This window comes from Fringilla coelebs (assembly GCF_963513975.1).
Source record: "Fringilla coelebs genome assembly, chromosome: 15".
NCBI classification, from domain to species: Eukaryota; Metazoa; Chordata; class Aves; order Passeriformes; family Fringillidae; genus Fringilla; species Fringilla coelebs.
Window position 1 is genome coordinate 3,526,210 of NC_140041.1, and position 13,135 is coordinate 3,539,344.

The 13,135-nt window shown below is 52.0% G+C and overlaps 1 protein-coding gene across 1 annotated transcript in view; it reads left to right on the plus strand.

The window, feature by feature from the left end:
- PFDN1 (prefoldin subunit 1) overlaps positions 1–13,033 on the plus strand; it is a 31,272-nt gene extending 18,239 nt beyond the window's left edge. Inside the window, exon 4 of the mRNA XM_084215958.1 lies at positions 12,894–13,033. Within this exon, the coding sequence (XP_084072084.1) occupies positions 12,894–12,977 (84 nt within the window). The 3' untranslated portion in view covers positions 12,978–13,033. The remainder of the gene's footprint in view (positions 1–12,893) is intronic.
- The last annotated feature ends 102 nt before the right edge of the window (positions 13,034–13,135 follow it).

Here is a 13,135-nt window from a genome sequence, read left to right on the forward strand (position 1 = left end):
CTTCTCTCTCATGGGTTTCTCCACTGTTGAAGCAGTGCATTGTATTTTTCTAGGCAGCATCACAAAATTGATGGGATGCTGCTGGTTTGGGCTTCCTTGCAGCAAGGACAGCCAGACCTGTCCTTGTGAAGGGCTGGAAAAATAAGGCTTGGCTGGGACACACATGTTGTGGTGAGAGGAGCTATGTTCTGAAAGCACCAAGGGGTCTGGGTGTGGATGATGTAGTTAGTTATTCTGCTCTGAAGAAAACCAAAGGGAGCTTTACCCTGCTTGTTAAAGCTGTGTGTGGATGTGAATATATCTAAGTATGTATATATGTATGTATAAAATCAGAGAATGGTTTTCCTTGGAAAGGTTTGGATGACTTTAAAGATCTCTGCTATGGGCAGGGACACTTTCCACTAGACCAGGTCTCTCCAGGTATGGGATAGCCACAGCTTTTCTGGGCTACCTGTGCCAGGGCTTCACCATCCTCAATTAGTAAAGAATGTCTTTCTAATTTCTAATTTCCCCTCTGAATTTCCTCTCTTTCAGTTTGAACCCATTGTTCCTTGTCCTGAAACTCCAGTTCCTGATGGAGAGTATCTCTCTAGCTTCTTTGTAGGCCCCTTCAGGTCCTGGAAGGTGCTATGATGTTTCCTCATCTCCAGGCCGAACAGCCTCAATGTTCTCAGCCTGCCAACTCCATATGCACCTGTGTGGCTTTCTGAACTTCACAACTTGTATCTAATCCTTTGGAATCCAAACACACTGCCCAGGCTTGCTGGCACAGTAGCTGTGCTGCTGGCAGTCTGTGCCAACAGGGCTTGCCCAAACCTCCAGAGATTGGTGCCATCAGCTTCCTCACCCACTGGCATGGGACACGTCCTGCTTAGCAGGATTGGATTTTTCCAGTCCTGATACTATCAAATTCTTGTTGTGTTTCACGGTACAAGGGGTATGTGTTAAATCTATTTTGAAAGCATTCTAAAGGGATGAGCACAGACTCTTTTTAGCTCAGCAATGTTTGTGCAGTATTAGGAGAAAAACCAAGTAATGTTTTTCTTCCCTTGTTTTTAAGGAAACATGATATGTGAGGCGTGGAACAATGCTTTGTTTCAGGAAATGTTATCCGTTTCCATTGTAGCACTAGATGGATTCTGTTTTTAAATGTGGCATTTTAAAAAGAACAAACTCTATGATGTTATAAAGACATGGAAAATTGATTCTTCATTAGGGGTGGAGAAAGTGGTTATCACTGTGTGCTTTCTCTGATAATATCTGATAGTCCCCTTCTCTCCTGCTATATTCAGCTTGTTTAGTTGTCAGGCGTTGTCAGACTAAATTGCTAAAAATAACAAATAAGGGGGAGGCTCTGCTGGGCAGCTCCGTCTGCTGTGTGCCACTGAATTTAGCTCCTTCGGGAAAAGGGCAAAAGCAACCTGCAGCTTTCTGGGGGAATTGGATTTTGGTTTTAAACTCTGACCACAACATAGCTGTGTGCTTGTTTCCCAGGCAATTCTTTCACATGCCTGTGGGAGACTGAAAGTTTACTGCTGCCGAGATAAAGGGTTGGTTGGTTTCTTCTCTGGCTGCCTGGAGTAGAAAATATAATCAAGAAAGCTGTACCTAAAGGCTTGATTTCTAATTCAGAAATCCTTCATGCGAGCCCTAAAACACCATGTCCAATTTCCCCATCCCATGCAGAAAATGTCTTTGCTCTCCTTCCTGGTGGAGGAAGGAACACTGTGCTCTCAAACACTGCTGTGCTCCATGTTTAAAGCCTCAGGTGATCTTTGCAAAGCTGGTGAAGTTACACAGTGACTGCGCTGAAATGCCTTAAGGTGACCACTGACTTCTTCCCTGGTGTTGCCTGAGCACAGTCCTGCTCATGCTGCGGCTTTCATTTCTCTAATCTTCTTTTTCTGGGAGCTTTAAAATGGCTTTGCTGCAGCCCTGAGGCGGCGTGGCGGTGCCCCCCCTGCAGTGAGTCGGCTCTGACAGTTGCCACAGCAATGTTTTCTTCCCCTGTGGGAGCAAAGATTTTGGCAGGTGAGGTGTGGCTGGGGAGGAGCACGGGAGCCTGGGGCAGGTATGGCTGGGATGGACCTGCTCGGTGTGGTCCCAGCCTCCAACGTGCTCCAACTCCCCTTCATTTTTTACTGAAACCCTCAGCATGGAGGCCAATTCTGTGGGTGGCTTTAACGATGTGTAAACAGGTCTCTTGAGATTTGCGGTGCTCTTTGCAGGCCACAAAGCGCTCATCAGAAGGTAGCAATTGTTAGGCTGTTCCCAAGTTAGACCAATTTCTTCCAGGGATTTATGGGCGGCGCAGAGGTTCTCATCACATGGTTTGCTTGGGGTAGGCCAGTGCCCAGGAATGTGTGGTGGGCTTTTTAACTAACCAGGGGGAAATAAAGAATGCTCCTGTTTGCTTTGGAGAGGGGAAGCCTCAAGAATAACTCTCTGTGCATTAGCCTGGAGCAGATTCTACTTTGGATGAGGGTGCTGTTCCCTCATTCCATTGCTGGCATGTGCGCACGTACTGGGAGCAGGAGTTTAAACACGTTGTCACTGAAGTTTGCCCTTGTTTCCCTGTGTGTGCACAGGCAAGGTCAGTCCCTCTTGCTGTAGAGGGAGGCAGGACACCCAAGGTGGGGACAGGTGGAGTATGGAAGTGAGTTTACCATGTAGGATTAGTATTTGGGCTTGTGTGGAAATTTTAGGAAGAAGCTATGGGATCTCTACAAATGATGGATGTTAGGATGAAGATGAGCTGCAGAGCCCCTCAGTGGGGACCAGGCCAGGCCAAACCCAGCATCTTGCGTGGCTTTGGCTGTCAGAGGCAGCTGTGGGTGTCTGGGCAGGTCCTTCTGGACACACACATTTGGACTTGGTGACGTTCCTGGGAAATGTGTTTCATCTTGACTCTCTTGGCTGGTGTCATCCCATGTCTGAGGCTGTGCCCTCACTGAGGGTTGCTCCTATGTTTCAGGCTGCAAAGCTGCAGGCTTAGTTTGCTTTTTGAGGACATGGGTGGTCCAGCTGCCTGCCTGTCAGCTGTGGAGCATCCACAGGCACTCCCGTGGGAGAGCAGAGCACAGCCTGCATGGGCAGAGCTGTTACCAGTGGTCTGCCCTCCATCAGAGCCTTGTTTTGAAGAAGGGAGTAGCCAAAGTTCATTTTTTCCCCTATAGGTCTGGCTGTCTTACAGGGAGGAGAATCTGTGTCCTCATTCCTGATTTTTGAAATGAAAGATACTCTGAGCAATGAGAAAAATAGGCTTCAAAATGACAAACCACTGAGGAGGTTGAGAGTGTAATGGACACAGAGCTAATGCTACCAGCACAAAATCCTGCTTTGTGGAGAGGCCCTCTGACACTGCACTGTGGCCACACAATTTAAGGTAAATACTGGAGGAATTGGGGCATAGCTAATGCTGCTCTAATTCTTTCTGTTCCCTAAACTGACTCTGCTGATGGTTACATGAAGAACAGGCCTTCACAGCTGTGAGGAATCATTCACTTCACTTGCTTTTTAATGTTTAAAGCCTCAAGGTCTGTCTTGTTTGTCAAAAATGAGGGTGGCAAAAGGATTGTATTCTTACAGCTGAACTTCATGGGTGTTTCTCTGTTGTGTGACTGTCACCTTTCATGGCAGACAGATGGAAATCAGCTGTGTGCAGCCAGCACCTGGCAGATTTTAAAGGCAGCAAGTGTTCCTCAGTATCTGCAGGGAAGGAGGTGGATCTGTTTAAAAGCTGGCTCTTAGTCCTGTGTTAAATTTGTTAGATAAAGATCAAATAACAGTATGTTCTGCTTTGAAAATTGTGTAAGAACCTTGTCATGTGTTAAATAGTGCACAAGTCACTGGTTGCAAAACACGACATTGGAATCTTATAGGCACAGGCAAAGAAATTCTCACATTTCAAAGGGGAAAGGGGATTCCCAGCTCTCTGGAGGGGTCATCTGCCACCTTAGGCCTGGGATAGCTTATAAAAGCTAATGTCTCACCAGGTTTTTGTGAAGAATGGTTGTGGGTAATGCTGGTTTGAATGCAATGACGTGTGTTTATATCATCACATGTGTGTGGGTATGCGGTGGCAAGGCTGCATCTCTCATTTGGAGCAATCAGTCACTGCAACAAGTTTTCAAACTCCCAGATTTTTGCAAGCAGTTGTTTAATTAGTAATTCTTTGTTAGTTTTCTCTGTACTGCAGACTGCAAAGTAAGCACACAAACCAGCTGAGAGGGCAAAGGCTTTATGAAGGAAGAACTGGAATTTGATGACTTTGCTTTCACTCTTCCTACCTTTATTTTTGGGTGGATAATTGTAGATTTTAAAAGCAAGAGGATAATTAATGTGCGGGTTGTTTGCTTCCTTTTAAGTCCTTTACACTACTTATAGACAGGCTTTCAAAATAAAGGCATCTCAGAACATTTTTATGGTTTTTTTGGGGGGGTGATTAATCTTGATTAAAAAAACCCCAACAACCTAACAGAGAAAACTTCTCAAGCAACTCCTGCCAGTCCACTCACATTCCTTTGTCATTCAGAGGAAAGTGAAACACACTATGCATTAATAAAAACCCACTTCTGCTGCTGTGTCTAAATGGTTTTGTCCATCCAGGAACCTACATTTACTCATCTGAGTCTGAAACATGGCTTGTTTCCTCTGATTAGCATTAAGCTGCCTTTATGGTTACACTGAAATCATTTTAACACCAAGCTGGTTGATAAGTCTTTCATTTTAGAGCAGGGTCTGATTCATTGTCAAAGCTCTCCTTTGTGCTTATGGCTGCAGAAGTATCCAAAGCAACGAGCTGAGCTGAATGCGGGTCCCTCTCCAAATTCCTCCTTGCATGAGTAATAATTAGTCACAAACCCAGCACTGCTGTCCTTCCCTTAGTCACCAGGCCTCTGCAGTGGCTCCTGGCTGCCTTTGTGCCAAGGAGCTCTGGGGAGGGGGATTATCTGTGCCTGATAAACCTCCATCCTGCTTCCATCTCCTCCTCCATCTCGCCTGGGGAGAACAGGAAACGATTATTTGGAAAGCGTGCTCCTGCCTGTTGGAGCCCTGACCCAGCCCTGAGTCAGCTGTACAAAGCCACACCTTGCTCCCAGGTATGCAGGGCAGCCCTCACCGTCATGCTTCCTGCTGTCCCCACTGCTGGGTCACCCCCTGCTCTGTCCCTAATGCCATGGTGCTGGGCATGAGGCTGCTCTGAGTTCAGGGCTCTCTGAATTGGGGGGGTGGGTGATGCTGCCTAGGTGGGAGTTGACACCATCTTTTTGTTGATGATTTGTCTTTGAAATGTATGGAAATTATTTTTCTTTTAAAGTGGCCTTGCTTGGCCAGGACTGCAAGAGCTGAAAGGTGTGGTATGGTTTTGCAAAAGTCCTACTGCCAGGAGGGATGCAGATGAGCCACACCAGCTCTGCAGGACCACAGAAACTGAGGCACTGGGGTAGGGAACTTACCACGTTTTGCAAGAGGCAGTTTGGTGAGGGACGCTTCCGCCGAAACAGACCGTGGGGGTTTTCAGGATCTGAGTGAGTTTCCCCTCCCCGAGTTCTCTGTTTGACCTGACTCTGCTGTCATAACCTGGTTAGGGCACAGTATCTGACCTGGAGCAGTGTACTCCTGGAAACTGCTCTGAATGGGGAATTGTGCCAAGAAGGGGTGTCCCTAAAGGAATCCTTTGGGTTGATAATACATTTCTGCTGCCACCTACTGAAAGGTTCTCATCGACTTGCTTTTGTAGTAGTTCACATCAGGCGAGGGTGCAGGAGTTCACTGGAATAATCCATCATTTCCCACTCACCGAGGGCAGCTGTCTCCATCTCTGCTGAAAGCGCTGTCCTGTGGCTCAGACAGTGGGTCCATGTGAAGTGCTGCTGCCACGAGGCTGGGGTTGGGCAGAAAGCCAGGCTGGCTTTCTGCCCCTTACCTTGCCCCTTCTTCTCTTGAAGGCAGGAAGAATGGAACTTAATGGGGTTTTTCCAGCTTAGCTTTTTCAGAGCATGTTCCTCGAGGTGCTTCAGTAATGATGGGGGAAGCCCAGCTGGTTGTGCTGCAGTAGGATCAGTACACAAGGATGGTGGATTTGCACCAGCAGTTCTTTAGGCAGGTGCTTGTAAGCTCTTGAGTGGGCAAATGTAGTTGTATGCTTGATGTTTTCTCTTCTGCACTCTAGCCCAGATAGTTCTGTGGGTCCTGTTACCTTGTGGAAGGAAGAGATGAGGAAAATCAGGGTTTGAATCATCACTTCTCCTCTTTGGTATATGGCATCGTCCTTCTGTCAGCAGCTGTCGTCAGAAACCAGCTGGGCTCCCTTCCTATTCCAGGCCATTCATTCTTGAGCAAACTCTGGGCAACTTCCTGAGGCAACAATAACTGATTGGAAAGTCTTGAAGTGTATCTAAATATTTGGTGGTTGCTGTAGAGTAGTAATTCCCAGTGTGTACATGTGCCACAGTGTTGAACTGGGTGAGGACCGGTGCTGGGTGGACCCATCAGGGTGTAGGGCTGCCTGCAGACCTACCCCACCCCCTTGCTGGTGTCCACTATTTCAGCTTCTGCTGGAGCAGGAGCAGCTGCGTGCTGTTCAGCAGGTTCACCTCCTTCCTGTTCAGGGCTTCAGAGTGAAATCCCGTAAACAGAGCACGTGTCTTCAGCACATCATCTTCCGTGAGCTTAGTCTGATCAAAATGTTTGCCTTCCCCAGGGTGTGCATGCCAGGGCTTGGAGTGCTGCTCTCCACAGGGAGTTTGGGCACTGCCAACCCCTGAACAGCAGTGGTGGCCCCAAGAGTGAGGGCAGCTCGGGCTGCTGCTGCCTGGCCCCGGTGCATGGGCAGCACAGTTTGCCATCCTCCAGGGAAGATCCTTCTCCAGTCAACTATGTGCTCCCAACTCCAGATCTGCTGATCACTTTCCCACAGAGCCCTCAGGCAATGCCAAAAATGGTTTGAGTTAACTTTGGGGGATACAGAAGCTCTTGGCTAGCCACAGGGTTGCCGAGGTGTCACAGGATGAGTTGTCTCCGGGCTCCTGTTTGAGGCACTGCATCATGCCTGAAGACTGCAGCGTTCCTCAACGGAGCCTTCTGAGTGGGAGAGTGGATGCCAGAATCTGGTGGCTGGTAGCCAAGCATGCAGAGAGCCATGGGAAGGGAGATATTCTCTGGGAAGGGACCTGCCAGCTTGTTTTGTCCTCACAAGTTGGGTGTAAAACAAGTTCATAGAAAAACACTATTATGTTTTTAAAAAAACAAAAATGGGGCAAAAAAGAACAGGCTGAAATGAATAGGCATGTTCCAATGCTAGATCCTAAAATTTCCATGGAAACATTTTTGTTTGGGCTTAAGCAAATCTGTGTTTGCAGGTCAGAGGTTGAAACTTTTCTTTCATTTGCAGAGGTGACGTGAGAGGAGTGGAATTTGAAGAGCAAAAGTCGATGTTGAATGATAAACCATGACTTGACACAGGAAACTCACCTGTGAGGGGGAGGGTATGGCAGCATGGATGGGCAGGGCTGCTGTGTCTGTTCTCTCTGGGAGCACAGGGTAGTTTGGGGCTCTTGGAGTGGGTGACAGTGCTGTGCCCTGTTCCACTGAGCCACTGGTTTGAGCCAAGGCCCTGCCACACGCAGGGCTGGCAGCGGCCAAGCCGCTCTCCCTGAAGGCAGAGGCGTCTGAATCACAGCGCTGGGGAAAAGACAGTGCCTTGATCATCAAAAGCCCATCCAAGAAAAGCTGATTAATAGTTTTCTCTTGCTGTGGAATCTGTGGATGCTGGCTCTTTAATCTGTCAGGAATGCCAGGTCCGGGTGCGTCATCTTGAGGAGCACCGGGCTCTCCGGCAGCGTGATGCAATGGGAGCGGAGGTGGGAGGCTGGAGCAGGAGGTGACTCCCGCCGTGTCAAAAGGCCACGGGCCACTTCTGTTAACCACAGCTCCTTTTCTTCTCTGGGGTGTGAGCTGTAATTGTATTTGCATTCAATCTAGTCTTTCCACAGCTGCTGCCAAAAGCAAACAGCGTGGAGCTGGTCAGGGAGCAGGCACTGCTCCGATGGGGAGTGAAGGGCAGGGGAGGGCTGAGTGAGGGACGGGGTGGTGGCAGGGCTGAGGGACGGGGTGGTGGCAGGGCGAGTCCTCTGATGTTGTTTGGCTGCAGCCACCCGTGCCAGGGCACAGGCTGGGCACGCCAGCACACCTTGGTCAGGAGCGTGCACAGCGAGGGCTGGCTCGTGGTGCTGCCTGCACAGCCCCGGGCTGGGGCCAGCCCAGCTGGTGCTTCCAGGAGTCTGCACTTCCTGCACCAGCAAACACAGAGGCAGCCAGGGCTGATGGAACCCCCAAAGCCACCGCCTGCAGCCCCCCACGGGTGTCTGGGAATGTGTTGGCAGTGGGCATTGCATCCCACCAGGCCCATGGCATATCAGGGCCCTGCCCTCCCTTCTCCTCCTAGCAGGGCTGGGGCTGGTGGTGCCTTCCCTGCCAGGCCCTGCAGCTCTGTCTGGGGAGCTGTCAGCTGGAGAGCCCATTCCTCCTGGGAAGGGTTCATGGATGGATGTGCATTGCCTGTCACATGGGGCTCCCTGAGTGGTCAGTCCCATTTTGGGTGCCCCTCCAGCTGTGGGAGATGGTGTTTTTAGTCCATGGAGCTGCACTGAACCACACACACCCTTTGCTCTGCACACCTTTTTTAGGAAGGCTGCAGGAAGCCTTGGAGGTAGAAAAGGCTCCTGAGAGCTGGCAGAGGAGAATATGGGCCAGGTTGGTGATACATCTGTACTCAGGGGTAGGAGAGGTCCAGTTTCTGAGCCCTCAGGATGTGCTGGGAGGCCCAGCTGGTGGGATTGGTCTGCTGCCCAAGGAGGGATCTTCTTGCCCTCCATCCTGGTGCCAGACAGCTATTAGTATGGCAGTTCTGTTTCCAGAAAGCAGATTTAGGTGAGAACACTTCCTTTGAGGCTAGTTTTGAGACAGATCATCAGGGTTGTGGTTTGTCTTATTCCCAAGTGCTGCAGTCCTTCCTGCCTGGGGAAGCAAGTGTTGTTGGGAGTGGTATTAGCTTAAAGGAATTGGGAAACCAGGCTGGGATGCATTGGCTGCACTGGCTTTTGGGGCCATCCTCTGTGGGTTTGCACCCTGTCAGTGCTCTGCAGGTGGCCCCGACCTCGCTGGGCTGGGGCAGTGGCCATGTGTTGGTCTCGTGTCCCAGTGCAGGTGGCAGAGCTCTTTCTGTGTGGGGCAGAAGGGGGATCAGAGGGCTGTCACCATAGAGGAGAGAATGGATGAGAACTGGTGGGTGGCCTGTGGCAGGAAGAAATGAGGATACAAGAGCATGTCCTGGGCTGGATCAGGTCAGCTGGCTCAGTTTTGGAAGCGTGCTGTCCACCTGGAAACCTGCAGCTGCAAATCCTGCTCTGTCCCCACGCACTCTCTCCCATGCAGCCTCCAGCTCCCCTTCCTTGCTCTGTGGGGGAGAAGATTCTCCAGTGCTGACAGGACCTGCAGCCGTGGGTCATCCCTCCCTGTGTGAGTGAGCTGTGCTGGGTCATGGGAACGCACTGGCCTTTCTCTGGCAGCGGGGGGGCTGCCAGGGCCTGTCAGCGTTGGTCAGAGGCTGCTCCTCTGAAATAAGTTTCAGTAAACACAAGAGAGTTTTGTAGAATAATTCTCTAGCAAGTGGCTGTGGGAGTTGTGAACCAGGAGGAGGAACCGGCCCCTTGCTGCAGTTGGAGCCCTTGGCTGACACACCAGCTGCTTCCTGTCGTGCCCTCCGGGTTTCCTTGTCACTGCCTTGCCACACTCCTGGCAAGACTGCAGAGGGACAGCAGCACACCAGGGTCACTGCCCAGCCTCCTCTGGAGCCAGGCCCTGCTTGTCAGCCGGAAGCTGGGGCTTTTCTGGGAGCTCAGTGACATGTGGCAACTTCCCCCTGCTGCCTTCTCAAAGCCTCTCTCCTTTCTCTGTTCTTCCCTGGAGCTCTGTGGCTCAGGCAGTGGGAGCTGGGGCTGGTTTGGGCACCCACCTTACCTGTCCAGGGGCCCACAGGAGCTGGGGGAGGGTGGGGGCAGTGTAGGACACTGGTGTGGGGAGTGAGTAGGAGATGTGGGTCAGCAGCTCACAGGTCGTGCAGCCGCCAAAGCCAGTGGTGCAAGGGCCAGCGTGCTGCTATTTGCCCTTGGGCTGCTGCTATGGCCCCTTAGACTGCTGCCATGTCCCCTTGGGCTCCTGACTGGTGAGCACTGGGGCTACAGCTGTAGGAGTGAAACCAGAGGCTTCAGAGAGCAGCAGCCACCTTTGGTTTCACAAGGGACCAAAACCAGCAGTGCAGTTTTGACGTTGCCCTGGGAATTCCCACAGGCGGCATTTGCCATGGCACAGGTAGCAGAGGATGATCTCCTGGAGCAGCAGACACATTTTCCCAGGGGAATGCATCAGCTGATGCACAGCAGCCACAGGCTGGCCCAAACCAGGGCTCAGAGGACATAGGGTTAACTCGGGCTGCGGTGCAAATGCAAGCTGTGAGCTGGAAGCTGGAGGTGGGGTTGGGGATGCAGGGTGGTGTTCAGGGAACAGATACCACCAGCCTGGCAGGTCTGGCTGGACTGGAACAGCCTCCAGCATGACTTCAGAGCTGTGCTGTCGTGTCTCGGGCTCTGGTGTGAGTAGGCAGAGCGTGTGTCAGCCGCTCGCTCAGCGCTGCTCCCTGGGAGAGACGGAGTTTCCTGTCTAGACCCCGGTAATGGCAGTGAGGAGGGGTTTGCAGCAGCCTCCTGCTCCTGCTCTGGTGATGACCGAAGCAGAGCCCGGGCTGCAGTTCCCCCTTCCTGGGGAACAAACACCTCGCTTCTGCCACGTGTCTCGGAAAATGTGGCGCCTGTCTGTGATCTGGGCTATGGGCTGGAGTGGGAGCCAGCCCCAGCTCCTTGCCTGGCTGCAGGACAGCTCAGGGCGTTTGCAGCCCCTGGCTGTGGGTGCAGGGCTCCCCTTGATGCTCGAAGGATGCTCCTGGAGCCCAGAGATGGGACTCTAGAAACGTCTGGGAGGGAGTAAAAGTACTGGGACCAGCCCAGATTCTTGTGCCTTGGAAGTTAGGTGACCAAGGAGAGTGATTGAAGTAAAGAAAAATTCCCTGAATCCTGCCCTACGTGGGACTGCAGGTGCTGCCTAAGTGCAGGAATTGCCTTAAACCCAGGCCCTTTGCCACAGGGAGGGCAGAGCATGTCACTGTGCAGGGGTGGGCTATCATGGGCACCAGCAAGGCTTCCTGATGGAATGTCTGAAATTCTCTTGGGCTCTCTGAGTCCTGCAGGACAGTGTGCCTGTGGAGAGCTGCTCTCTGGAGCTGTCTCCTCCTGCCTGGTGGGAGCAGGAGACAGGGACAGGGGGGCAGCACCATTTCATGCACTAATTTAATGGAGTTAAGAAAAAGCTTTAGTAAAAAATGACCCCCTAGAAGTAGCTCTGCTGCTGCCACCCTCCTCCGGTCAGCAGAGCGAGGTGAAGCTTTGAGCCACGAGGGTTTTTTGGGCCTGTGTCCTCTTGCTGCCCTCAGACTCAGTTCCCTGTGTGTGAAATCCCTCGACGTCTGTGCGGGCAGCGTGGGGACAGCGTGGCGGTGGCAGAGTCCTGCTTGTGTGTCACTGAGTCACTGGCAGTGGGAACCTGTGGCTGCTCTTCTCCCTGTGGTTTCCTCAAAAGCAGTTCCTGTAAGCGAAAGAGACCCCACGTGCCTGGGACCAGGGAGAGAGACAAGGAACCCTGGGCCATAACCCCAGCCCTGGCTGTCAGGAGCAGCCTTTAGGCTTTAGGATTTAGGATCCTTTAGGATTTAGATACAAACCCTTCAGCCTTTAGAGGAGGGCTGGGAGAGATGGCCTCATGGCAGGGCCATTCCAGCTGAGTGTGCAGCTGTGCCACAGCAGGGGGACAGAGGGACAGTGCTGGCAGCGGGACTGCTCCACGGGCTAAGGGATTTTCAGCATTACAAGTCCCATGGGCTCACAGAAGTCAGGGTGAGGCTCTCAGGGCAGCACTGCAGTTCTTGCCCTTCACCTGTCCTTGGTTTGGGTGGGCTTTGGGGGCACTGCTGCTGTACTGAGCTTCTGGCACTGGAGACTGGCAGAGCCTCTGGCAGGATGCTCTGGGTGGAGGCCTGGACTCCTGGAATTACTGCCAGTTCTGCCAGTGCTTACTGGGAGCTGGCATGGCCCAGGGCAGGGCTTTACATGGGCAGCAAGGGAGCCTGTGCTCACAGCAACGCCAGAGGAGACTGTTGTGTCTGTTGTTTGGAAACCCAGAGAAAATAGTCAAAAGAGCCAAGTGCTGATTTTCCAGCCACAGAGGAGCACCCAGAGTAGCAGGAAAAACGCTGCACACTGAATTCCTATCTGGGGATGCACGGCTTGAGGCTGCTTCCCTGCCAAGCCCAGCCTAATTAGAGATGATTAAGGAAACACGTACTTGGTGATGATGCCAGGGAATTGCTGATAGAAAGGAGGATATAGGGTTAGAAAATGGCCCAGCTGGGAAAAAGAACCTTTTGTGCCCAAGGAGAGGGTTTTGCTGTGTCTCCATAAGGAAGCTTAGCATGTCAGTCCCTCTCTAGGCTCCAAGAGTTACAGGATCTGATTTGATTTCCTTCCTTGCTGAGGTTCATGGCTCCCACTTTTTGCAGCTCTGAGGTTTCAGGGGGGAACAAAATTCAGTCTGTGTAGACATTGCCCTGTGTCTGTGCCTCTGGGAGTGAGTAACTGCTGTCCCCACATGGGACAGCTGCAGTGTGGAGGGTGCCCCAGCCAGCACCCACAGCTCTGGGGGGTGGCTTTGGGCCCTGGTACCCAGGTTTGTGCTGGCAGGGCTGGGGGCATCCTGACTTACCTCTGGTTTCTGCCTTGCAGCAGAAGAAGTCGTACCTGGAGCGGAGCGTGAAGGAAGCAGAAGACAATATCCGGGAGATGCTGATGGCCCGCAGGGCACAGTAGTGGCACCCCTGGCTGACCCCCACCCACCTTAATAAAACACAGTGCGTGTTTCTGTGGCTGCTCTCCCTGCAGGGGTGTGATAGAGAAAGGGGGTAGTGGGAGGAGTTGGGGTGAGGGGCCTGCAGGGCATCCCTGCTGTGCCCTCATCCTGTGGACAC